This window comes from Cetorhinus maximus, chromosome 1 (assembly GCF_964194155.1).
Source record: "Cetorhinus maximus chromosome 1, sCetMax3.hap1.1, whole genome shotgun sequence".
Taxonomy (NCBI): Eukaryota; Metazoa; Chordata; class Chondrichthyes; order Lamniformes; family Cetorhinidae; genus Cetorhinus; species Cetorhinus maximus.
In genome coordinates, this window is record NC_135879.1 from 84785503 (window position 1) to 84812415 (window position 26913).

Sequence of the window (26913 nt, forward strand, 5' to 3'; positions counted from 1 at the left end):
AACTCTGCAGATAACAGTTCCATAACCATTCCCCCCAGCCGCCCTTGCTTTGTGTATAAATCTCCTTTGAACTGACTGCACTTCCAGGGTTCTCTTCATCTTGCTGATAACTTTACCTGGTTTTGGAATGTGGGGTGATTTTAACAGCAGGAGGCGGCAAGCAAGAACATGACTGCCATCAAACTGATCACCTAACCACCGCCCCCCCATTATATATTTTTCTAAATCTTTTCCTTTAATTCAAAACTTCTATGATTGCTGAAGAACACTTGCATTGGTAAACAAATTGTCACGATGCCAGTATGGCAGGAATGGATGCTGAAGCTGAAGTATAACTCTAAATCAGTCTGAATCAGGGGAAAGTTCAAATGTTAAATAGCATTTGAGATTGGGCCATTTCAGAAACTGGGGGGGATAAACAGCAAAGTGTTTTTTTGCCATATCCCTTCTACATGGGTGCAATTGTTGTGGATTGTTGTGGATGTGATTAGTGTCAGAAAATGGTTATTTGTTTGACATTGTATTTAATTTTCTGTCCAGGAACCATGGTGGTGTCAGTAAAGCTTGTGGTTGAGAGGGAGGGACAGGGGTTTATGCCTCAATTTCCATAGCAGATTTAAACATATATTTGGATATTTGTATTTATATAGAGCCTCATCACAACAAACTATCTCAAAACATTCTGTTCCCTTGGTCATATCTTTCTCTTGCTGGAGAAAATGACTTATTATCTAGATGGGTGTATGGGAAGCAATCCATGGTGATGTCGAGGACATCTCCTTTCTGTTGCACTATTGTTTGGATTTTAGATTCAGACCATCCCCACCTCTAACTGGACACAGCTTGGAAAATTTTATCTAGTTATTGGACACTGTTGTGATTTCAGGTGGAAATTTCTTTCCATAGGGAGGCACAGATTAATTTCCATGCAACAATTAAATCACACATACAGGCTTTCACCCATTGTACTGACTAACCTGCAAAATTACAGAGTTCCGTGTCTATTCCTTTAAGAAAAATTACCATTCATGCTGCGTTAAACTCCAAGGAGCACTGCTGTTTTAATACGGTGTACAATTTCCTCTTTTTCTGGCAGAATCCATGTGATGATAAACGACATAAGGATATCTGGTCTAAAGAGAAAACCTGTGATCGTTTACCAAAATTTCTGGTTATTGGACCTCAAAAAACAGGTGAGCTTTTATTGCAAGATTATAAATGATTTGCATGGAGAACATTTAATTATACAAACTGCTCTAATAAGCATCTTCTAATGCTACATTTGCAGGTGATATCAAATCTCCTGTAGCTCTGCATTAATTTATTTAACTTACCGATGACCTTTGACCTGGAAGCTGTATAGTAAGGAAAATTTATAATCTTTTTAAAAGTCTGTGGCGTCTGTAATTGGTTTTAAGAATGGTTGTAAAGGACTTTTTAAGAGTTTGCATCAATTGTAAAGGGCTCAATTGTAATTTTCTTGGAATAATAAGAAATACTGGTCCATGTGATCTGTTGACAATTGACCTGGGAGCAAAACCAACAGGAAGGAAGTTAAGAAAGAAGCAGTGTGGCTAGCAGACACAAAGGTGAGCTGCAGATACAAGAAGAGAAGTACAAGCAGAGGAGTCGGAGTGTGACTGTGATCAGCACATAGCTGCACACATAAAGGACAGCTGCAGACAACAAGCAGAGGTGCTGGAGGGTGAAGGTGATAAGCACACATATGCAGACACAAAGATAAAGCAGAAAGAGATGGAAATAGAAACAGAGATAATTCTTGTGAGGAGAAGGAGTAAATCACTCTCAAGAAAATGTCAGTTTATTTCTGTTTGGCAGAAAAAAGGACAGGAACTCTAGTACTGTGTGAGCTGACTAAAAGAGTCTAAAATCTAGAAAGCTGTGTGAATAGCTCAGGGGCACTAAAGAGCTGGTTGTTTTCCTAGAAGTGGCAAAACCGTGAACCGGGTGGCTGGCCAGTTGAGAAGGAACTCTGGAAAGCTACACCATCAGGACTGTCATGACCTGAGGGAGAGGCGGTTCATAGAAATGTGCCTTGCTGAGGATAATCGTACCCATGACCTAAAGGTGAAAGCTGTCGTTGAATAGGACTCCTGGCCTACCTTGCATGAATAAAAACAGCATATTATAGAGCTGTGTAGCTACGTAGTGCCACATTTGTTTGGGGAGTGATGAGAATGCTTGTGGTTGCCTAAGATGTATCCTTGCTGTATTGCACCCTGCCCCCCCACCCCCTGCCCCAAGCCAGACCCCCAAGCTCCCTAGCCATCAGCACACATCTTAGACACAATAATCCCCCTACCCCAGGTTCCATGATTGGGGATGGAACATCTCCTGGGATTGACCCCCAACCCATCCCAGGATTGAACGTACCCCCTCACCCTTCAGCAGCACCCCACCCCCTCCCCAGCCTCTGTAAGAATCAGACATCCCCCAGCCCTTGGGGTCAGATATTGGGCCCCCATTATGATCAGACCCCATGCTGTAGAGTCAGGATTTGACCTGGTCCTGTGACCTTCTCTGGAGTGTTCACTGCCTGACTGGAATCCAAGCCTGTTGATCAGGTTGGCCATTGGGTTATAAACCTATCAATGACCAAAGACACATGCTGTGGAGTTAGAACCAAGACTTCCGGGTTTTTTTTTTCCAGGTTAAACTTTTACAAAATGTATCACCAGGTGCATCAGTACAAACAATATTACAGTCATTTACAGCCTTTCATTTTGATCTGTACAGCCCGAAACTGATAAGAACAGATTTTTTTTTTTTTGTAAAAATATACTTTATTCATAAAAAATCTTCAATCACATTCAAAACCATTTCAAAAACAACATTACAAGGGTACAATCCAGGTTAAACTTTTACAAAATGTATCACCAGGTGCATCAGTACAAACAATATTACAATCATTTACAGCCTTTCATTTTGATCTGTACAGCCCGAGGGGCTCTAAACAGTTCCCAGTCTCTCGGTGCGCTGTGGTAGAAAGGTCTTAGACAGCGACCCTTCCCCATTGCGCCTTTGCGGCAGCTGCCCCAAGCTTTAGTGCGTCCCTCAGCACGTAGTCCTGGACTTTGGATTGTGCCAGTCCGCAACAATCGGTCGGGGACAACTCTTTGTGCTGGAAGACCAACAAGTTTCGGGCAGACCAAAGCGCGTCTTTCACCGAGTTGATGATCCTCCAGCTGCAGTCGATGTTTGTCTCGGTGTGTGTCCCTGGGAACAGCCCGTAGAGCACAGAGTCCTGTGTCACAGAACTGCTCGGGATGAACCTCGACAGCAACCACTGCATCTCTCTCCAGACTTTCTTTGCAAAGGCACAATCCACAAGGAGGTGAACAACGGTCTCTTCCCCACCACAGCCACCTCGAGGGCATCGTGCAGAGGGGGTGAGACTCCTGGCGTGTAGGAAGGATCTGACGGGGAGGGCCTTTCTCACCACCAGCCAAGCTACGTCTTGGTGCTTGTTGGAAAGTTCTGGCGATGAGGCATTCTGCCAAATGACTTTGACAGTCTGCTCGGGGAACCATCCCACAGGGTCCACCCTCTCCTTATCCCTCAGGGCCTCTAGGACGTTACGTGCTGACCACTGCCTGATGGACTTGTGGTCAAAGGTGTTTTTCTGCATAAATTTTTCCACCAGGGACAGGTGGTACGGCACGGTCCAACTACTTGGAGCGTTCCGCGGCAGCGTGGCCAGACCCATCCTTCGCAACACCGGGGACAGGTAGAACCTCAGCACGTAGTGACACTTGGTGTTTGCGTACTGAGGGTCTACGCACCGCTTGATGCAGCCGCACACAAAGGTGGCCATCAGTATGAGGGCGATGTTGGGCACGTTTTTTCCCCCTTTATCTAGAGGCTTGTACATCGCGTCCCTGCAGACACGATCCATTTTCGACCTCCAGATAAAGCGGAAGATGGCTCGAGTGATCGCCATCGCGCAGGAGTGTGGAATGGGCCAGACCTGCGCCACGTACAGCAACAGCGAGAGTACCTCACACCTGATGACCAGGTTCTTACCCGCAATGGAGAGGGAGCGTTGCTCCCACATGCCCAGTTTCCTTTTCACCATAGCCACTCGCTCCTTCCAGTTTCTAACGCATGCCCCGGTCCCTCCGAACCATATCCCCAGCACCTTCAGGCCGTCAGCCCTGACAGTGAAGGGGACAAAGGATCGGTCAGCCCAGTTCCCAAAGAACATGGCCTCGCTCTTCCCACGATTTACCTTGGCTCCCGAGGCCAGTTCGAACTGGTCGCAGACGTGCATCAGTCTGCGCACCGACAGCGGATCCGAGCAGAAGACGGCGACGTCGTCCATGTACAGGGAGGCTTTTACCTGAGTGCCTCCACTGCCTGGGATCGTCACTCCTCTTATGCCCGGATCCTTCCTGATGGACTCGGCAAAGGGTTCTATGCAGCACACGAAAAGGACAGGTGAGAGAGGACAGCCCTGCCTGACTCCAGATTTAATCGGAAAGCTATCTGTTTCCCACCCATTGATTGAGACTGCGCTACTGATGTTAGTGTAGAGCAGTTGGATCCAATTTCGAATTCCCTCCCCAAAGCCCATTTTGGAGAGCACATCCCCCATGTAGGTGTGCGATATTCTGTCAAAGGCCTTCTCCTGATCCAAACTGATGAGGCAGGTATCCACACCCCTGTCCTGTACATAGGCAATCGTATCCCTGAGCAGCGCCAGGCTGTCAGAGATCTTCCTGCCTGGCACAGAGCAGGTCTGGTCAGGGTGAATCACCAATTCCAGAGCGGATTTGACCCGATTGGCGATGACCTTGGACAGAATCTTATAGTCCATATTCAACAGTGAAATGGGTCGCCAATTTCTAATTTCCTCCCTTTCCCCCTTGTGCTTATAGATGAGGGTGATGATGCCTTTCCTCATGGATTCTGACATACTACCGGCCAGGAGCATACTCTCGTACACCCCTAGCAGGTCTGGGCCGATCAAGTCCCACAGAGCCGAATACAACTCCGCCGGCACGCCGTCGCTTCCGGGAGTTTTACTCTTCTCGAAGGACTCGAGGGCCTTAGTCAGTTCGTCAGGAGTTAGCGGTTTGTCTAGGCTCTCCCGCGTACTGTGGTCTAAGACCTCCGTGATAGAGGACAGGAAGGACTGGGAGGCCGTGCTGTCCGTGGGCTTCACGTCATACAGTCCGGCATAAAAGGATTTGCTGATCCTCAGAATGTCGGACCGTGATGACTTTACTGAGCCGTCTTCTTCCTTCAGGCTGATGATCACAGAGCGCTCTCTGTGTACCTTTTGGAAGAAGAAACGTGAGCACGTCTCATCCTGCTCCACGGAGCGGACTCTGGAACGGAAGATGATCTTGGAGGCCTCCGAGGCAAAGTGCGAGGCTTGCTGGCCCTTCACCTCTTGGAGCTCCTCCTTGACATCGACCCCCATCGACCGCAGCCGGAGCAGATTCTGCATCTTTTCCTGGAGTCGGGACATTTCCCTCTGTTCCTTTCTAGCTTTCTGGGTGCCTTTGCGGATGAAAAACCTCTTGATGCTTCCCTTGATCACTTCCCACCAGTGTGTCAGGGACTCAAAGAGGGGTTTCACGGTTCTCCAACCTTTGTAATCCCTCTTGAGCTCCTCAATGTTCTCTGGGGTCAGCAGTTGCACATTTAGCTTCCATGCCCCCCTGCCCACCCTCAGGTCTTCCTCCAAGTGGCAGTCCGCCAGTAGGAGGCAGTGGTCAGAGAAGAACACCGGCTTGACCTCAGTGGATCTGACTGTGAATGCACGGGACACAAACAGGAAGTCTATCCTGGAACGAATGGACCCGTCTGGCCGCGACCAGGTGTATCTACGCTGCGCTCCGTCTGCAGGGTTGCTGAAGACGTCGTGCAGCTTGGCATCCTTAACTGTTTCCATCAGGGATCTGGACGTAGCGTCCAATCTGCTTCCGGCCCTGCCGGATCGTCCAGCCGCATCGATGATGCAGTTGAAGTCCCCGCCCAGAATGACCGGCCTGGAGGTCGCCAGCAGCAGTGGGAGCTGCTGAAAAACCTCCAGCCGCTCAGCCCCTTGTGCCGGGCCGTACACGTTAATTAACCGGAGTGGAGCGTTCTTGTACATTACGTCTGCTACCAGGAGTCGCCCGCCCACCACCTCCTTGACCTCGGAGACGGTGAAGTTGCCTCCCCGCAGCAGAATACCCAGGCCGGAGGAACGAGAGTCGTTTCCGCCCGACCAGATCGATGGCCCGTGGGACCACCATCGTGACCATTGCCTGTAGGAGCTGAGGTGCGGTATCGCACACTCCTGCAGAAACAACAGGTCAGCTTTGACCTTGGCTAGGTAGTCCAAGGTCGCAACACATCGCGTAGTAGATTTAATGCTACGCACATTTATGGATACAATCTTTAAACCCATATTAAAGCATTTATTCTCCTACCAAACCCACTGTCTCTGAGAGTCCCAGACCTTTAGTCTGCTCCTTCATACCCGTAGTGAGCTCAAATTCCTTCACTTTGGATGGGCTGAGGTAGATCTCCTTGGCCGTGTTCTGCTCCAGTGGCATCTGGAGGTTCACGTAGTGAGCGGGTTTTGAGATGACCTTTGCTGGAGAAGCTTCTCCAAAACTCACCCCCTCTGGGGGGTTGCTGTTCCCGGCTTCCTGGAGCTGGGGTGCGATGATTGCCTCACTGCTCCCAGATTCCAGGGGCTGTGGTGCACTGGCCTCCTCAGGTTGCAGGCCAAGTTGGGGTGCGCTGGGCTCCTTGTTGTCTCCAATTTTCTGGAGCTCGGGTGTCTCGTCCTCCAACGCCCTGGAGCTTTGCCGCCTCTTCTGTCGGTGCCGCTCTGGCACTTCATCATCCGAAGAGCTGCTGCCCTTGTCATCCGTGTCGGATGGGAGACGCCTCTTGCCGCTTCTCTGGGAAACGCCTTTGCTTCTTCTTCGCTCCCTCTTACTTTTCTTGTTCTTCACCGTCCGCCACTCCCCCTGCTGCTTTTCCACTGCTGCCTCCTCCTCCATTGATTCGCTGTCCTGAGGGCTGGAAGGTTCAGGGGGTAGTGCTGTTGATTGGCTCTCTGTTGCCTCAATCTCTTTCTCCACCTTGTCTCTCTCTGTGTCCTCCTTTGTCCCGTTGAGCTCCCTGGGGGCCTTGGTGGTTGGAGTGACACGGAACCTTTCTTCTGCTTCCCCCTGGTCGGCTTTGGCTGCCTGTGCGTAAGTACGGCAGCGTTTGGGGCAGGTCCTGTAGAGGTGACTTGCCTCGCCACACAGGTTGCAGCACTTGGCCTGTTTGCAGTCTTTTGTCTGGTGCCCTTCCTGTTTGCAGATCTTGCAGAGGGAGGCGCTGCAGTTGGCCGCCACATGACCAGCCTTGCCGCATGAGCGACAATGCTTGGGTTGCCCAGCGTAGACCAGGTAGCCACGGTTTCCCCCGATAGCGAAACTGGAAGGAGGGTGGAAAATGGCTCCCTTACCATCGGTCTTTAGCGTGACCTTAAACAGGCGTTTGCCTGTCCAGATCCCCAAGTCGTCTCGAATCTCAGTGCCGCTCCCCACCTTATCGAAGTACCTGGTGAGGAAGGTGACCACGTCGGCGACAGGGACGAAGGGGTTGTACACATGCACCATCACCTCACGTTCCCGTTGCAACGGCAGAGAAAAGTGCGGCTCCGCCGTCAGGATCTTCATCTCCGGCAGGTCTCTCTTCTCCTCGAACACCCTCAGGAGCCGGACGCAGTCTGCCACTTGCTTGAACGTCACGTCAAAATAACCACCTTTGCGGGAGTCGTGCAGGGTGAAGATCTCCGTAGCTTGGAAGCCGCACGCCTTCAACAGGATCCTCCTGGTGAAGAAGCCCCGATCCATAGGTGATCCTCCTTCATCGCTGTGGTTCACCGTGACTCGGACGGTGATAGGTAACCCACGGTATGGATTTGGATTGCGATTGGTTATCGCCCTTCCATCCCGACCTTGCCATGGCAGGACCATGGTGTCGCCCCTGCAACACTTGATCTTAGCCAAAAGGCCGAGAAGCGATCTAGAACCAAGACTTCCGGGTTTCCCTCAACCACCAGGCCCTCCTAATCCCAGCACATCAGAATGTTATAACTCCCCTGCTAGGTTTCTGTGCTGGATACCACATTATGGAAACTGTGACTGCGGTGGGGTTGGATGGGGCAGTGGATTTGAGCTATTCAAGACTTGACATCGTGAAATAGTCAGGAGCAATGGGGCAGCATCGTAAGACCATAAGACGTAGGAGCAGAAGTAGGCCTCGGCCCATTGAGTCTGTTCCACCATTCAATGAGATCCTGGCTGACCTGATAATCCTCAACTCCACTTTCCTGCCTTTTTCCCAGAACCCTTGATTCCCTTACTGATTAAAAATCTGTCTATCTCAGCCTTGAATATACTTAACGACCCAACCTCTATAGCCCACTGCGATAAAGAATTCCATAGATTGACTACACTCTGAGAGAAGAAAGTCTCCCCATATCTGTTTTAAATGGGCGACCCCTTACTCTGAGATTATGTCCTTTGGACCTAACTCTCCCACAAGGGGAAACAACCTCTCAGTATCTACCCTGCCAAGCCCCCTAAGAACATTATATGTTTCAATAAGGTCGCCTCTCATTCTTCTAAACTCCAGTGAGTAAAGGCCCAACCTACTTAACCTCTCCTCGTAAAAAAATCCCTCCATCCCCGGGATCAACCTAGTGAATCTTCTCTGGACTGCCTCCAATGCCAGTATATCTTTCCTTAGATAAGGGGACCAGAACTGTTCACAGTATTCTAGGTGTGGTCTAACTAGTGTCTTATATAGTTTTAGCAAGACTTCCCTATTTTTATACTCCATTCCCTTTGAAATAAAGGCCAACATTCCATTTGCCTTATCTATTACCTGCTGAACTTGTATGCTAGCTTTTTGGGATTCATGCACGAGGACCCTCAAATCTCTCTGTACTGCAGCTTTCTTCATTCTTTCTCTATTTAAGTAATATTCAGCTCCTCTATTCTTCCTGCCAAAATGCATAACCTCACGCTTTCCCACATTATATTCCATCTGCCACGTTTTTTCCCATTCACTTAACCAGTCTATTCCCCTCTGTCGACTCTTTGTGTCATCCCCACCACTTCCCTTCCTGCCTATTTTTGTGTCACCTACAAACTTGGTGATAGTACATTCATTTCCCTCATCCATGTCATTAGTATATATTGTAAATAATTGTGGCCCCAGCACTGATCCCTGTGACACTCCACTAGTTACAGGTTGCCATCCTGAAAACGCCCTCTGTATCCCAACTCTCTGTCTTCTATTAGCCAGTCCTCTATTCATGCTAATATACTACCCCCAACACCATGGGTTCTTATCTTATTAAGTGGCCTTATGTGTGGTACCTTATCGAATGCCTTTTGGAATCCAAATATACTACATCTATTGGTTCCATTTTATCTATCCTGCTTGTTACCTCCTCAAAGAATTCTAATAAATTTGCCAGGCATGATTTCTCCTTCATGAAGCCATGCTGACTCTGCTTGATTATATTATGGATTTCTAAATGCTGTGCTATTACATCCTTTATAATAATACTCCAATATTTTCCCAATGACACATGTTAAGCTAACTGGCCTATAGTTACCTGTTTTTTGTCTCCCTCCCTTTTTGAATAAGGGTGTTACATTTTCAGTTTTCCAACCCTCTGGGACTTTTCCAGAATGCAAGGATTCTTGTGAGATTACTACCAGTGCATCCACTATCTCTGCAGCTATTTCCTTTAATATCCTAGGATGCAACCAATCAGGTCCAGGTGACTCATCGACCTTTAGCCCCATTAGTTTCCTAGTACTTTTTCTCTAGTGATAGTTATTGTATTTATTTCCTCCCCCCACTTTTGCCACATGATTATTTAGTATTTTTGGTATGTTATTAATGTCTTCCACCGTGAAGACTGATGCAAAGTATTTATTCAACTCCTCTGCCATTTCCTGGTTCCCCATTATTATTTTCTCAGTCTCATTCTCTATATTGACTTTGGCCTCTCTCTTCCTTTTTATTTACTTAAAGAAGGGATTCGTGCTGCTTCATGAGTGACTTCAATTCTGGCAAAATTTTGATGTACAGGTCAATGGAAGAAGTGTGTGTGCATACATGGCACTGACCTGGAACATTCCAGAGCAGATTGCCAACCTGAGCAGTGGAACAAGACACTTGAATCGATTGCAAGAAGGAATTAGACCAGTTCTTGATGACAAATTGGATTCATGGTTATTAGAAATATGTTAAGGCAATACTGGATGGGTGGGCTAGATGGACTGAAGGCCTTCTGCATAACACTGTTAGCATTATAGGCCGTCAAAATGAAATCACCCCTCTTTTTAAGAGTGTTGATCTCCACAGAAATGCAATGTTCAGCAGATTCCACCAGCATTTTCCCCATGCAGCTGTCAAGTGTTGCATTTTACAATCACTCAAGACCTGCTTGTAGGTGTCCAAGGAACACCTGATACAGACCATTGCTTATTTACTTTAATGGAAAGTAGAATCATTTTTGTGTAAAATCGGCTGTTGATCCAACCTTGTCAATTTCTCACCAAGTAGGTTAAGTTAAAATCGCTCCTCATGCTTGATAAGACAGTTTGGCCTTTGAGATAGTTCCTGTGACAATGAAGAACTCATTTTCTATTAAGGTCTTGCACTTATTTCCCATATTTCTCATTAATCATATAAAGCATTTAACTGAAGAGTTTTCTATAGCTTTAACAATGCTGGACCATTACCAACAAATGCGTGTCAGTTTCTATTTGTGAATAATTTATTTCCAAACAATACGTTTATTCATTTATCAGAAGCAACACTGCAAATCATTAGTAATTGTTTTGTATGGCGCAATATGTTAGAAGTTTTTAATTACAATAGAAGGCTGTCAAAAATGTGTTAGACTTAGTATACAACTGACTGTGTCCAATTTTTAAAGGACCAAAGAAGAGTAGACAGCAGTAGTACAGGACTAAGATTATTTAGTTAGTAGTGTTAAATACAATGAATATAGATTGTTTTAATTTTTAATTTCTATTCTAGTGCAAATATCCATTAATAGCCATTCATTTAAATGTGTCGACTATATTAGCAATGTCTGTGACAGTCTAAAATGGTAAATAATGATGTATTTTAATTAGTCACTGCAAATTATTTTATTCTGTTCTACCATGCATATGATAAAAATAGTGATAATTGACTTATGCTAATATTCTGTAATTGTTATGTCCTAATTAAGCTATCTAGTATTTAACAGAACAGTGTTTTTGCAGTTCTTTCAAAAAATAAATGCTTGCAGAAAGAAGCTCCACTGACAAAATGCCACGGGTAGAAGGGCAGTAATTTCTGCAAAAACACATCAATAAGTTTTCTAATATTTTCTATTCTCAGGCACCACAGCTTTGTACTTGTTCCTAATTATGCATCCAGCCATCACCAGTAATTTCCCCAACCCAAAGACCTTTGAAGAAGTGCAGTTCTTCAATGGGAATGCCTATCACAAGGGAATTGATTGGTAAGATAAGAGAACAAGCAAAGTGCATATTTTATAAACAAGAAGATCTTTATTAAAGTTAGGAACCCAGCGTTCATAATGTGTGGAGAAATTAATTATTCGCTTTGAAAGTCTGAATGCTGCATAGGGTCTCAGTGATGACAGAAATTTTCTGTGGATCCCAAAGGTTTTCAAATTAATTTGCAAAGGTACATTAACATGTAACTTTAAGATTATGCAGTTCTGTTATATGACTAAACAGTTAGACAGCAAAACAAATGTATTGGCATGCTAATGTGTAGAGACTTAGACCAGTAAGTCAACGGTTCTGCCTGTGATTTCCCTAGGTCAGTTTTTGAATGTAACCAGGAAAGCACTGTAGACCAGCAAGCCGATCAATGTGCAATTTAGCAGCCAATTTAAAAGTGACATTGTCACAGATATGAAGTATTGGGAAATACAGATATAGAAAGGAAGATAAAGAAAAAAACTTGCATCTACATAGTGCTATTTACACTCTTGGAATACCCCAAAGTGTTTTACAATCGTTTTTATGTTAATTTTGAAGTGGAGTCACTGTTGCAATGTAGGGAACACCATAGCCAAATTGTACACTGCAAGTTTCCATGAACAGCAATGTGACAATGACAGATAATCTGTCTATTTCAGTGATATTGGTTGAGGGATAAATATTGGCCAGGACATCAGGGAGAACTCCCCTACTCCTCTTTGAATAATGCCATGGGATATTTTACATCCATCTGAGAGGGCAGATGGGGCCTTGTTTTACTGTCTCATCCAAAAGACAGCACCTCTGCCAGTGTAGCACTCCATCAGTACCATACTGTAGTGTCAACCAAGATTACATTCTCAAATTTCTGGAACGGAACTTGAACCCATGATCTCCTGACTCAAGAAACAAGAGTACTGCCCATAAACCAGGACTCTGCAGTCCGTCAAACTGATCCCATAAATGAATAGCTCTAAAATGCCCATTCTTTAAAATATTTTACAAGTTCTCTCTAAAATTGCCCCAGGCTATGATTCAATTTTTACTTTTATTCAGCAATAGCGGGGCAGTAATTGTCTCAAAATGGGGTTGGTTGTCTTACTGCCTCATTAACACTGATAAAGAAGCCAGACATATTTTGAATGCCTAACACTAGCTGTCCAATGCTCCAGTCTGCCTCACACAATGGGCACCTTTTAACATGCAAATTTGAGTCTGAGGACCTTGATTGCCCTTTTAGAGCTAAACTGGTTAGAGTGTACACACACTCCAACCAGTTCTGTGGGCAATGGAGCCAAAGAGGCTTAGACAAGGGAAGTTTGGAATTATTTTTGTGAAGGACTGTTCTTCCCAATTCCTAAAAAAATAATCGGGGCCACTGTTGCCGGGGTACTTCACTCAATTTGCTGCTGGCCAGTATTGACCGATATTGGGAGGCCTCAATCTAGCCAGCTTCTTCGCTGTGCTTGATGTAATAAGGCCGGTGATTCAAAATTGTGCCTACCATTTTGTTGTGAGTACTAGGCAATCAGCAAGTGCATTCTGCTGGTCAGCCATCCAGAAGTTAAAATTCAATGGGCCGATTGGCCTCCTCTGTGCTATATCAATCTATAACTCCTATCTGCCTCCACTGTCTACTTGAGCCAGTCCATTCCTGGTGTTCAACAAATTCTGGGTAAAAGTAACTCAGTCTGAACTGTCTGCACACCAGCTCTTTGCTAAGCTTGAGTCTGTCTTCCCTAGCTCTAGAATTTGTAGCAATTCAGACACACCATTAGATTTCAATTCATCAAATTTCCTTAAGGATCTTGAATATTATAATAATATCCTACATGACACTGCTCTTCTCCAGGGTAAATAATCTAAGACTATCCTATTTATCCTCAAAGCTCATGTCTTACGCTATGTGTCAGCTGTGCTGCCTCCCAAGCCTGTAGTTCTCCTTTCTTATACAATGATGACAATGTACAATACTCTAGTAAACAGATTCATTGCCAGATGTTGGCCTTGGAATGACGAGGTTGATTCCAGAGAGAGTCCATCTCAGGAAATGTCAGCCGTACAACCCATTTGTTAAGACTAGTGGACTGTGCAATCATGATTTCTTAGAGTGGAATTGTTGGATCAGAGAACTTGATCTGTGAGAGAGGCAAAAAATGGGGGAGATGAAATACGATTCCATAATATGTAATTTTAAGGCATTATTATTTGCCAGATTTTCAAAGTGGGATCTGAAACCTAAAGCCTGGATAATTTATGAGTCCCAACCCTGCATCACAGCTGTGTCACTCATGCGACACTATTTTGAAATGTAAAGGCCCTAATTGGGCCAAAGGCAAGCTCAGCACCCAATTAGTGGTGCTGAGCATCTCCAGAAGGCAGGAGTTGCCTGCAGAGTGTGAGTAACAAAGGCAGATGGCAGCCATGATGGGGCCTGCCCTGCTTTGCTGAAGAGAAGAGGCAGCACCTCAGAGGGTCAGCGGCATAAACACTCATGAAAATGGCCACATAGCCAAACAGAACTTTCAGAAGCAAAATCAACTCAATCTCCTTAAAATGAGTTGAAAGCATCTTAACATGATTCTTATATTTGGAGTATTATGTGCAGTTTTGGACACCTGGGGTGGGATTTTCAACTGCTGGTGGGTTTGGGAATGGGTGCGGGCATGACTTAAGGAGCACATTGCAGAAAAGCATCTTTGCATTCTGACGCCTCCAGGATGGGCTCTGATTTTCAAAAGGATGGTTTAAGTGGGCACCCTCTTGGATCTAATTAAAGGCCCATTAAGCTCCTCGAAGAACTTATTAATGGGCCGGGGAGGGAGAGAATGCAATTTTCAAATGTGAACTCGACAAACCTGAACAGTCTGGTGCACATTAGTACACAGCTCTTAAGTTCAAAGCGGAGAGAAGTGAAAGTTGTTTTCATGAAAAGTATTGAGACCTGGAGAATCTTGCACCGGATCATGCGCATTACCTTCCATTTGGCCACGCGGCCACTTTCAGCAGTGTTTATGCTGCTGACCCCCTGAGGCTGTCTCTTCTCTTCAGCAAGGCAGTGGCAAGCCCCATTATGGCTGCCATCTGCCTTTGCAACTCATACCCTGCAGGCAGTTCCTGCCTTCTGGAGACGTTCAGCACCACTAATTGGGTGCCGAGCTCACCTTTACATTTTAAAGAGCTACACAGTTGTGATACAGGGTTGGGACTCATAAATTATCCAGTCTTCAGGTTCCAGATCCCACTTTGAAAATCTGGCCCCTGAGCCTTCAAGGTAATATTGCTGCATTTGTGAGGAGTCAGAGAAAAACAACAAAAGTGATGCTAAGTCTCAGGAGTGGAAATATTTCGGAGAGACTCAGATTAACTTATTTCCATTAGGGAAAATTGACTGGAAGGGAATGTAACAAAAAGTTTGAGGCATAACTAGTGAAGATTTATCCAAGCTATTTAAATTTGACTGTGACCTCAGAACTAGAGGGTTCATACAAAATTAATAAGCCTCAAATAAGACTTGGTATTGTGAGTAAAAGGAATCCTTTCAGAGTAGTGGAATGGACTTACAGCAAAATGAGTTGGCCCTGTGTCAACTAATCCCCCCTCAGAAAAGAAATGGAAAAATATGTGGTTAGACTGGGATTGATGGCTTTAGGGATAAGAACAGATAGAGATAATCAAATAGTACATGAAATGCAATGGTAGATGTAGATGTGGTCAGGGTTGAATGACATAAACATGGAATGAAAAGATAGTCCAGCATTTCATTTATTAATGTTGGGGTCATCAAAAAAACTATGTAGGATGTTTTCTCAATAGATTAAAATAGGTTTGGTAAATTCTATGTTGGGGTAGGCTGTACTTTTTAAGTGTATTCTTTATGCTGTACTTTTTAAGTGTATCCTTTATGCTCTTCTGGATGTTTCAAGAAAGTACTTGGTGACAGCCTATTTCTATAACTTAATTTTAAGCAGATATTCTTTAAAGAGGGTCACCAGTAATGTTCAACTGTGATACTGCCGATTATTTACTATAGCTGTGACAGAAGATCAGCAGAAAACTCAGGGGAATGACACCAACCTTATTTCTCTGCAGTTTTCGTGGATCTTCTGCCAAAGTTTTCATGGACAATCAAGAGAAAGCCTATGAAAATTCAGCCAGTTTCTGCATCCCCTGAAGTGGGTTTGTTAACCCTACCCATCTAAATTGAAACTTGTCATATTGGGGGTAACATTGACTTTGGACAGTAGTGTAAAATAGGCAATAGTGAATGGTCAGCCTGTTTTACATCTTTCCTGATTTTCAACTGTATTGACTTGAATGATGTCCACTCATGACATCAATGAGGTTGGCAGGAGGCCTGATCAATTTTCATGGTTGGACCTAACTTAAATCAAATAGGTACCAATGCTGATCATGCTCCTTATAGGCAGCTCGCCAATTAGAAGGGTAGACAAATCAAAAGGGAAGTCAACTTACATTGAGCCATCGAATGAAGAGCATGGTAGTTAGACAGGGCAGTGGTTTTACCGTCAGGGAAATATTTGTAGCAACTATAGTAGCCTTTAAGGTTCAAAGCACACAAGCAGCTCCACTAATAATGAACTTCAGCCCTGTTGCCAGCTTACCCTGACTGCAACTAAGGATTCTTTTTAATAGCATGAGAAATGGCTATACCCCAGCCCAAGGTTTGTGGGTGGGGTGAGAAACCGACGGTAGCTACATGGGTAGAGAGGAAAATGATGTCAGGGACCTGACGGGGCCATTTGAAACCCAACTTACATATATAACTCCAACAGGAGTTCTCACCACCAAAACTGAGGTGTGCCTCAAGATCAAAACAGGAGAACCTCCAGTGATAAATCAGGGACTAATTCCAGAACTAAGGACATTTGTGGTGAGGGATGTTCCATCCCTTGACTCCACCTCCTCTGATGTAATAGGATATGGATGGGATGGACATAGATGGGACGGACAGAGTTCTCACTCACTCCAGGTCTACATCAGGAACTGGCTGTATGGATTGGGATCCAGCATATCTGGGTCCCACTCCAATTTTCTTTCCTTAGGCTGCAGCTCAGCTGACAAACCCTGGCTCTGTGCCTATGTTCCCAAGGAAATTCAGGATTACATTATCCTCAGAGTACATTACCATTCATACAGGCATTTATTGAGCAAACAACTATAATTTTACCTTTATAATTTTAGATCTGATGAAGAGTCATTCGGACTCGAAACGTTAACTGTATCTCTCTCCGCAGATGCTGTCAGACCTGCTGAGTTTTTCCAGGTATTTTTGTTTTTGTTCTAGAGTTCCAGCATCTGCAGTATTTTGCTTTTATTATAATTTTACCTTCCTTATTAGAACGCCATCCTCACTTTACTCCTCTTTGGAGTTTAATCACTGGGTACTCAGCTTCCTCCTCGCTGTTGTCACCAAAATTTTATGCTAAATTCTCAATCATTTGAAATCAGACTTGCAATTGACAGAAGTAATTTTTAAATGTAGTTTTTCCAACCAGTTGAAGAACCATTAGTCCATTCAAGAACAATCATATTATGCCCAAAACCTTAAAGAAGATACATGCATATTTTTATATTTATTTTAATACTTCCCCTGCCTTTCCCATTTCCTACCTTATAACAGTGACTGCACTTCAAAAGTAATATAGAATGTAAAGTACTTTGAGATGCCCACTGGTCATGAAAAGCACTATATAAATTCAAGTCTTCCTTTTCTTTATACAACATTTCTGGATATGATGAAGGGTGGGCAGTTCAGCTAACCAATTGGCACAGTAGAGATTAAAGAACTTATTGGCTTAGCGATTTCAGGACAAAGCATTGCAGTTCTAGCCTGCTGTGTTGCATCTTCTAGATTATGCTTTCAAAATAATGAAAATTTACTCCTAATTTCGTAGGTACATGAATTTTTTCCCTATCCCTTCCAATGTGACCACAGACTTTTTGTTTGAGAAAAGTGCAAATTACTTTCACTCTGAGGATGCTCCGAAGCGAGCTGCAGCCCTCTTACCAAAGGTGAAAATAATCACCATTCTCATCAACCCTTCAGATCGGGCCTACTCCTGGTACCAGGTAACCATGACTATTCTGCTTCCTTGGGCTTATGTTTAACTCCCTCTCTTTAACTAATACAAGAACACTTTTGAATTTTCCATTTCTTCTGATGTCCGCAGCACCAGCGAGCGCATGAAGATCCTGCTGCTCTTCGGTATAGTTTTTATGAGGTGATCACAGCAGGTCGGCGGGCTGTTCCTGAGCTTAGGGCCCTTCATAATCGGTGTCTGGTGCCTGGCTGGTATGCAGCTCATATCGAAAGGTGGCTAACATACTACCCAACTAGACAGGTGAGCACTTAAACAGGCAAGAAGCAGCTGTTTTAATTGCATGTGATATATTATATATATCCAAATAATATTTTATTCAGCAAAGTAGTTTTCAATTTCCTTGCGGTATCCTGTATTCTCCTGGCTGTCAGGAAGGATGTGACAGTTAGACCACAAAAGTGCTTATGATGCCCATCCAAAAAGCCCCATGTTTATTTAAGTACAAAGTATGATTAAAAGCAGTCTGAATGAGGATCATTTTTCCTTATCCCCATTGCTTTCCCAGCCTCCTTGGTAGAACTATACCGAGCGCACCATCTGAGAACTGATGGGAAGTATGCATGTTGAGTAACAGGCAGCCCTAGAACCCAACCATATGATTTTCTGCTTGAGAGTCAAACACGTGACAACTTGCGATACCACTGCCTTCACCTATGTAAGGAATTTGCAGTAGATTTTTCTATGCAGCCTCAGAGTAATACATCTTCTAGACTCAGAATAAGAACTGGGACTTTTTACTATATTGTGGAGTCTATGGTTTCAATATTTACAGGACATAAGGGAAGGTGCAAGGAGGCCAGAAACAGCAGGAGAAACTGGCGTTACCTGGGAGGCAGAGTTAGCCAAACCTCATTATTAAATTTTTTGTTCCTGCCAGGCAGCCTGACCTACAGGTGGGAAGGAATGTCAGTGGCAGGAGGTCGCAGCTGAGGAGCCTTGGACAGACACCCTGGCAATTGGGAGGGGCAAAGATCCTACAATCAGAATGGGAGACAGAGGCTGCGATTGGGTAGGGGGAGAGTCTATGATCTTTTTAGGGAGGGAGATCAACAATCAGGAAGGGGGGGGCGGGGGGGATGGGCAAGGCTGGCAACCAGGGCTGGAGGAGATCAAAGGCTTCCTCGAGGACTGGGAGGAGTATATTGGCTGTCCTGCCTCTCCAGGATGGGATACTTGGATGCCCTAATATCTACCCCCATAAAAACAGGTAGCGGGCGAGTGTGGTTTTGCAAAGTGTTCAGAACACACTTCCTGTGTTTAACTCCTTAGACCCCTCCGATCCTCATTGGTCCATGGTTGGGGGTTAATATTGAGGCCTTTATTTCTGCTGACTGCCAGGCAGTATCTGTTCTTGCAAACGATTTGCTCTGGTTATGTATCCTGGCTAATATATGTGGGTAGAAATTGTTAATTATTCCTTCTTTATGGGTGTAAAATGGTGCACAAAGTCTAATTTTGGCCACCAATGTTCTGTGGCCCAAGGCTCAAATATATTGGTTCAAGCCATTTTTCAGATGTTCCTGGTGACCACCTAAAACAGGTGTTGGGTCCCTTACATCTGCAAAAAAGGGGCCTACCAGCTGTTCTCAACCCCATCTATCAAATTGGCTTGTGATGAGCAGAACAGAACTTAGGCCTCTGTTGCCTAAGGAAAAAGCACCTCCAAAAGGCCTAAGGGGGGGAAAAAAACATTTGAAGAAATGTTCCTCTGCAGCCAGGAGGTACTGTGGTACATCTCCAACTCTACAAAACACACAGTTGGCCCCTCCCCCATTACCACTTCACCCCTTTCTTTCAGCACTTACCTTAGAGTCACTGGCATTCATCCTAGTTTTGAGAGCTACCTCTTAAGAATTCTGTCTCACTAATAAGTACTACTGGGGAAGTTACCATTGCAGACTGAGAAAGAAGTTGAGCTCACCTATAAAGGAGCAATCAGCATTCACAATGTCACACTACTTGACCCTTTCCTTTGTCTGTACTAAGAGAGGCAGGACAAATTGATGTTGATCTTATGCTTCGGTATGTGGAGAACTTGCAATGAATCTCACCCTCTTTATCGCACAAGTTACAAAACAGGGAGGAATTTACACCTGTATGATTTTGATAGCTGGTGCAAAAGAAGGCCAAGCAAGGATGTGTACTTACATAATCGCGCCACTCTCCAATCAAGGAAATCAGACCACTAGCCATGTGTGCTCAAGTGGAGCTCTGCTCACAAACCTGTGATCTTCCTGATATTGAGAAAGTGCTGTCTTGAAGTTTAAAAAAGGTTCAGGTTAATCTGGTGGATCCCCTTAGTATTTTATAAGTTTTGATTGTAAAATTTGAAAACTTTGCCTCCCACCCCTGCACCTGGTATGAAGTGTCATGGCAACATCTTCTCACGCCTGCCTTTTGCTACTGGGTTTGGCTGCAATCAAGTTTCAATTTTTGCCTTGGGAAGCAAAGCCTGTTTTACATCAATGGAAAACATGCAATATAACTGTACTTGGCAAGGAAACAATGCACTTGTCACCTTAGTAGCTTTCAAGTCCTTTTACCAATTATTATGAAGCAATTAAAAAGTTACACCAGAATTAATTATAACTTTTGGACAGCCAGGCCTATTTTTTTGCCAGTCCACACACAGTTGCAACATCAAATCATGTCTGCTGCTCAGGAATTAACAAATTGAAGTTAGCTATTCCTGGCCATCTGGTAAAGGTTGTGCATTTGAGAGCAGCTGATTTTTTTTTCTCTGTCAAACTGGTGGCAGTAAATTCACTACTGCCTGCCAAGTGAAGTCTAACCTAAGATAGCAAATCAGCTCATGTCTTATAGCCACACTGTATCACTTCCCCCTCACCACAAGTGTGAAACAGTCATCTAAATCAGTATGTTGCCAAATGACAACCAGACAGATGTTGATAGTTATATTTTATTTATGTTCTTACTTTGAACTTGTGTTTGTATTTGAATGATTGATTGTCCAGAAACATTATCTGACTGAAACTGGTTTTAGTTACACATTATAGATGGGCACAAGCTGAGGACTGACCCTGCTGCAGTAATAGATGGTGTGCAGAAATTCCTTGGAGTTTCCCAGTACTACAATTATTCTCAGGCCCTCACGTAAGTTTATATATATTTATATGTATATAACTTTAGTGATGGGGTAAAATGTTACTCTTGTACTGTAGTTCTGATTTTGCACAGGACTCCACTGCCATGACAATGATGAATGTGCATATCAAAATCAGGGGTGCAGGTCCAATCACCCAATTCTCAGTGAACTGCATTCTGCAGCATAGTAAAATGGCAGCAAAAAGATGTATAATTTTAACTTTATCATTGGGTCCCATGTTCGGGAAAAAAAAATCACGCTCCCAAGGCAAGCTTCCCCATTCCCCTCCAGAAGTAATGCCTCACCCATAAAAAAAATAATTGTGTGACTAGTCCATGGGCCTGCCTGGCTGAAATTAGATTCTTAAAGCTAAGTTTCTATAACAAATGTTCAGACTAATGTTGGCGTGTTTTTTTTGTTCAGCAAGCGTTGACCTTGAACTACCTTTTGTCTCTTTGCAGTGGTTTCTTTCACTCTATAAGACCATTTTTCAAAAGTTATCCTGACGTAGTTACTTGACATTTTGTAATTGAAGTTACAGCAAACAAATTGCAGAGAATGGGACTTTCTTTTGGGGACCTCCGGTATTCCCAATTTAGAATCATAGAATGGTTACAGCACAGAAGGAGGCCTTTCAGCCCGTCGTGTGTGTGCCAGCTCTCTGCAAGAACAATTCGCCTCATACCACTCCCCTCCTTTTCCCTATTTCCTGCAATTTTTCCCTTTTCACATAATGATCCAATTCCCTTCTGAATACCATGATTGAAACTGCCTCCACCACACTCTTGGGCAGTATATTGCAGATCCTATCCACTTGCAGTGTAAAAAACTCTCATGTCACCATTGCTCCTTTTGCCGACTGCCTTAAATTTGTGCCCTCTGTTTCTCCATCCTTCCACAAATGGGAACAGTAGTCACTAAACAACTGAAGTTCCTCTTCCCTGGAACCATTCTCATAAACTTTTTCTGCATATGCCTTCACATCCTTCTAAAAGTGTGATGTCCAGAACTGGGCGCAGTACTTCAGTTAAGGCCAAACCAGAGTTTTATACAGGTTTATCATAACTTGCTTGCTTTTATACTCTATGCCCCTATTTACAAAGAACTGGGTCCCATAAGCTTTATTAATCATGCTTTCAAGCCATCTTGATGTCATCTTCAATGATTTGTGCACATATACCCCCAAGTTCCTCTGCTCCTGCACCCCCTTTAGAATTGTACTATGCATTTTATTTTGCCTCTCCACGTTCTTCCTACCAAAATGAATCACTTCACACTTCACTGCATTAAATTTCATCTGCCACTTGTCCGCCCATTCCACAAGTCTGTCCATGTCCTTTTGAAGGTCTAACGCTATCTTCCTCACAATTCACAATACTTCCAAGTTTCATGTCATCCACAAATCTTGAAATTGTGCCCTGTACACCAAAGCCTAGATCAATACATAGACAGGTCAAGTATCCTTTATCCGAAACCCTCAGGGCTGATCGCATTTCGGAATCCAGATAATTTCAGTTTTCAGATACCGCATAGAGGCCTAGGCTTACTTAGATTACAATGTCCGAATTAGGCTAGCTATAGTCCAAAGTAAGTAAAATGGCTAGAAAAGTAAGATGTACCACTGAATAATAAATACAGGGTATCAGTAATAAGTTCTCACCCCTGGCGCCATCTGCAATTCAGCTTGTAGGGGAGAGTTCGCAAGGTAAACAGTGCAGCCAAAAATCGAAAGGTAAACAGTGCAGACAGATAATTACACTTCCCACGCTAAAGGTGGGGAGTTGTCAGCTGGTTTCGTGTTGGCTCAGGTCAGAGACATCCTGCGCTGAAGGTCGGGTGCAGTGGCAATGTTCGTGTTGGCTCAGGTTCAAGACTTCCCGCGCTAAAGGTCGAGTGTGTATGTCATATACTATATATCAGTAAGATCAGGGGTCCTAACATCGACCCATGGGGAACTCCACTATAAACTTTCCTCCAGTCTGAAAAACAACCATTCACCACTACTCTCTGTTTCCTATCGCTCAACCAATTTTGTATCCATGTTACTACTGTCCCTTTTATTACATGAGCTCTAACTTTGCTCACAAGTCTGTTGTGCGTGAAGACTTGCTCATGAAGTACAAAAAATAGAGGCGTGCACCTGAAGTGTGATGACCACACCAATTATACTGCAGGATCTGTAATTGAAAACATCAGCATTCCTAATAAATCTAATAGGGGTCTTTAAAATTAGGAAAGGTTTTGATAGAATGGATACAGAGAGAATGTTTCCTCAGAGAATGGGGAAGAGCACAACTAGAGGCCATCAATATATGATAGCCACCAAGAAATCCAATAGGGAATTCTTTACCCAAGGAGTGGTAAGTATGTAGAACCTGTAACCATAGAGAGTGGTTGAAGTAAATAATATGGATGCATTTAAGCAGAAGCTAGTCTGGCATATGAGAGAGAAGGGAATAGAAGGTGATGGGGGATGTGAGGGAAGATGGGTGGAGGCACAAGTGGAGCATTAACACCAGCATGGACTTCTTGGGTTGAATGGCCTGTTTGGCTGTATACCCTGTGTATCCTAGTTGAGCATGTTAGAGGGCCCCTATCTTCACCCATTTGATTTCACTAGAAAGGCTGCTGCTGACCTACACCACTTACTCCATGAAGATCTGCATATAACTTTCACACAAAAACAACTCTTCGCCTAGGTCACCACAGCGTTAACAGACTGTTCATTTCTTCTTGTTACCTTAATTGCCATCTTACACTACCCTAACATTGATTGATATGTTTCATAGCCTTTTAACAAAACTCCTTGCAAAGGAGAAATAATGCACCCAAACTGTAATATGCTATAGCTGAAAAAAGAGACATGTTGTTAAAGTTTTTCATCTTGTACCCGGTAGGACAGATGTAAGAATATCAAATTTCAAAGAGAACAACTAATTATACTGCAAGAACAAATGGTTCTGATTGGTTGGCAAGTGGACTCTGATTGGTTGAGACATTGCCATGGAGAATACACCAGGGAACAGTTATTCCCCCAAGCTTTTTTTTCAATTCAAATAAGGCAAATTGATTGAAGCATTGTCATGGGGTATGCACCACAGAACCGTTGCCCTCCATGCTTTTGTTCAATCATATAAAGAAGAATGCCTGGACATACTCTCTGTTTAGAGAGGACAGATCACTGCACATGAATACATGTAACTTCTAGTGTAAGTGAGTCACGTTGCGAGCCTGACTGATAATCTTAAATTATTTGTTGTTGTAATTCTTGGCACGCTTGGGATCATTCAGAAAGTGCTGTCTAATCATGGAATCACATCTAATGTTGGATACTATAAGAAGAATTTTTGGGTCGGTGCAGGGCCCACTCGCCGACGCATAAAATGATGCGCGGTGACGTCGGGCAGGCGTCCTGACGTCACTGCGCGTTAGTTAGGTTGTCAGTTCGGCAGACGTGCAGCCGACTTGCGCACCCACTGAACTGTCAAAGGCCTATTAAGGCCATCAAGAAAGTAATTAAAGTAATTAAGAATGTTGCCCATGCAACCTTAAGGTTGACGGGCAGGCGAAGAGCCCAGGCGGCCTTCACATTTTTCATAAAATCTCATCCACGGGCGAGATGAGGTTTCACGAAGGGTTTATTAATTAAATAAAAAAATTTATAAAAATTCATTGACATGTCCCAGCTCATGTAACACGCATGCACAAAAGAGCACAGGCCCCAACTCAGGGAATCCCCCCCGCCCACACAGGGAGCGCTCAGCGCTTCCGGGTGCATGTTATGCTGGGCGGGCCTTAATTGGCCCGCCCACGTAAAATGGCGGTGTGGCCTGATCGGGGGCGCCAATCGGGTTCGCGCCCACCCCCGCCCCCGCACAAGCCCCCCCGATTGGGGGGGGGGGTAATTTCTGCCCTATGTTCTGAGTTTTGCAAGCACAAGCTGACTGAGTATGGTCAGTACTCTGCCTGTTGCGAACAGCTATTTCATGTTGCTTCAATGCAGTAGCAACATGAGTGGTATCCCCCAATAAGAGGGTAGGAACATGGGCCAGAATTTAATTTTGCTGTGCAGGTGCGTGTCAGGCCCAATGCTTTGTGAAATGGGCCGTGATGATGTCGGGGGGGCTTCCTGATGTCATCGTGCCGCTTCATGATATATTGGTTGGTGGGCACACGTGGAAATCAGAAGCGCAGCCACCAACAATTAAAGGGCCGACTAAGGCCATTAAAACCTCAATTCATTGCAATTTCGAGTGGCCCGTGCACTTTTACGTTGGACGCACAGGCCAATCGGCCGGGCGGCCTTCACGTTTTTCATTCATTCTACATCCAAAGTGGGATAAAAGGCCCAGAAGATGTTAGATAGGTGAGGGGTTAGGAGTTTTGAAGTGAGTTGTTTGTTGGTGGATTATAGATCATTTTGCAACATTTTGGATGATTTGGATAACATGAGGAGAGTTAAACATTTGCAGAGGCTTTTTGTGGAAAGGCCCCATCAGTGCTGAAACCTGTGCAACCATTGGGTCTAATGTGGGGATTCTGTTTTTAGCTGGAAGGACTTCCAGGCCAGAAGTTGCCTGAAGGTACCATCCCAGAGTCTGTCCTATGGACCGAGAGGTGCAATCAGAGGAGGTGGACGGCCAGCAAGCTTTGCAGCACAGAAGGGTCAGAGAAGGTGCCAATACCCAGCAGGCAGAGTGTACAGGCAGTGAGCATGCTACCTGGACATGACAGAGGTTCAGTGCTGAAGAAGGCTCTGCTTCTCCAGGGAAACAGTTACCTCTATCTGTGAGATGATCAGCCCTGAAAAGACCTCCAACTGTGTAGATGGCCACCCCAATGCCAGTGGTTCTGAAGGTGACAGTGGACCTGAACTTCTATGCCTCAGGATCAAGCCAAGGGTCAGTGGGAGATCTTTGCGGAGTCCTGCAATCTGCTGCACACAGCTGCATCAAGTTGATCACAGGTGCATTGTTCCAAAGGGTCAACATTTTCATTTACTTCAGGACAGAAGAGGACAGCCAGGCACAGCGAGCAAGTGGACTCGCTGCAATAGCAGAATTTCCCTGAATTCAGGGAGCCATTGACTGCACACATGTACCCATCAAGGCTTCAGCAGGGGAGCCAGGTGCCTTTGTGAATAAAAAGCGCTTCCACTTTCTAAACATCCAGACTGTGTGTGATCACAAGAATGAGATCCTACAGTTTTGTGCCAGGTTTCCTGGAAGCTGCCATGATGCCTACCTCCTGTGCCACTCCCAGGTGTCAAGGCTCTTCATTGCATCAGCACAATTTGATGGCTGGCTACTGGAGACAAAGGCCAACTGCTAAAAAGGTGGCTGATGCCCTGCTAAGACAACCAAGGAGGCCTGCTGAGGACAGAGACAACCGCAGTCACGCCTCCACAAGGGCAATCATTGAGAGGACAAAAGGCCTACTCAAAATGAGGTTCCACTGCTTGGACCACTCAGGGGGATCACTGCAATATGACCTAGAATGTATCTCCCTTATCGTAGTAGTCTGCTGTGCCCTACGCAATCCGCCTCTCTCCGGTGGGGGGGGGGGGGCGGGGGGGGGCTGCTGAACCCTTTGGAGAATGAAGACATCGATGCTGTTGCAGAGGCTGCAGACGATGAACCCAATGCTGATTCTGAGGAGGACTCTATTCAACCCCAGGGTGAGGAGCAGATGCAGCATGTTTATGGGGGCAGGGAGACCAGGGAGGCCCTGATTCAGAGGACTTTCAATTAAGACTCCAAAGCCAGGAGTCCAAATGATAGCAAGACCTTACTGCTTGGTGCTGATGAGGCCCTCCTGTCACCCCCCACTCATGTGCCTCCCTCTGAAATAAACTTTGCAGCCCAGTCTATGTATTACACACAATTCCCAGGTCTCCTCCAGAATAATTGCATGAAGCACACTAAGACTGTTGGGCAGGATCTCACATTTTAAGAGTAAAGTGTAAGATATATAAACACCATTACACACGTGTCAGTGAAAAATGATTCACCCTTGAAACCCCTTATCTGATCATACTGACTTAAATTTCCGCCTGTGAGTGCTACATCGAGGTGCTTCCCCCTTGTGGCAGCTGCATTGGAGGAAAGCTGCTTACTGATACTCCATCGGCCTTGAT

General features: G+C 44.8%; 1 protein-coding gene across 4 annotated transcripts in view; it reads left to right on the top strand.

The window, feature by feature from the left end:
• Positions 1 to 26913, top strand: part of ndst3 (N-deacetylase/N-sulfotransferase (heparan glucosaminyl) 3) — a 1004816-nt gene that overhangs the window by 959241 nt on the left and 18662 nt on the right. For all 4 annotated transcript variants that reach the window (XM_078543131.1, XM_078543140.1, XM_078543148.1 and 1 more), the window contains 5 exons: positions 1097 to 1193; positions 11434 to 11557; positions 17465 to 17639; positions 17741 to 17911; positions 20676 to 20785. In XM_078543131.1, coding sequence (XP_078399257.1) covers positions 1097 to 1193; positions 11434 to 11557; positions 17465 to 17639; positions 17741 to 17911; positions 20676 to 20785 — 677 coding nt within the window. The remainder of the gene's footprint in view (positions 1 to 1096; positions 1194 to 11433; positions 11558 to 17464; positions 17640 to 17740; positions 17912 to 20675; positions 20786 to 26913) is intronic.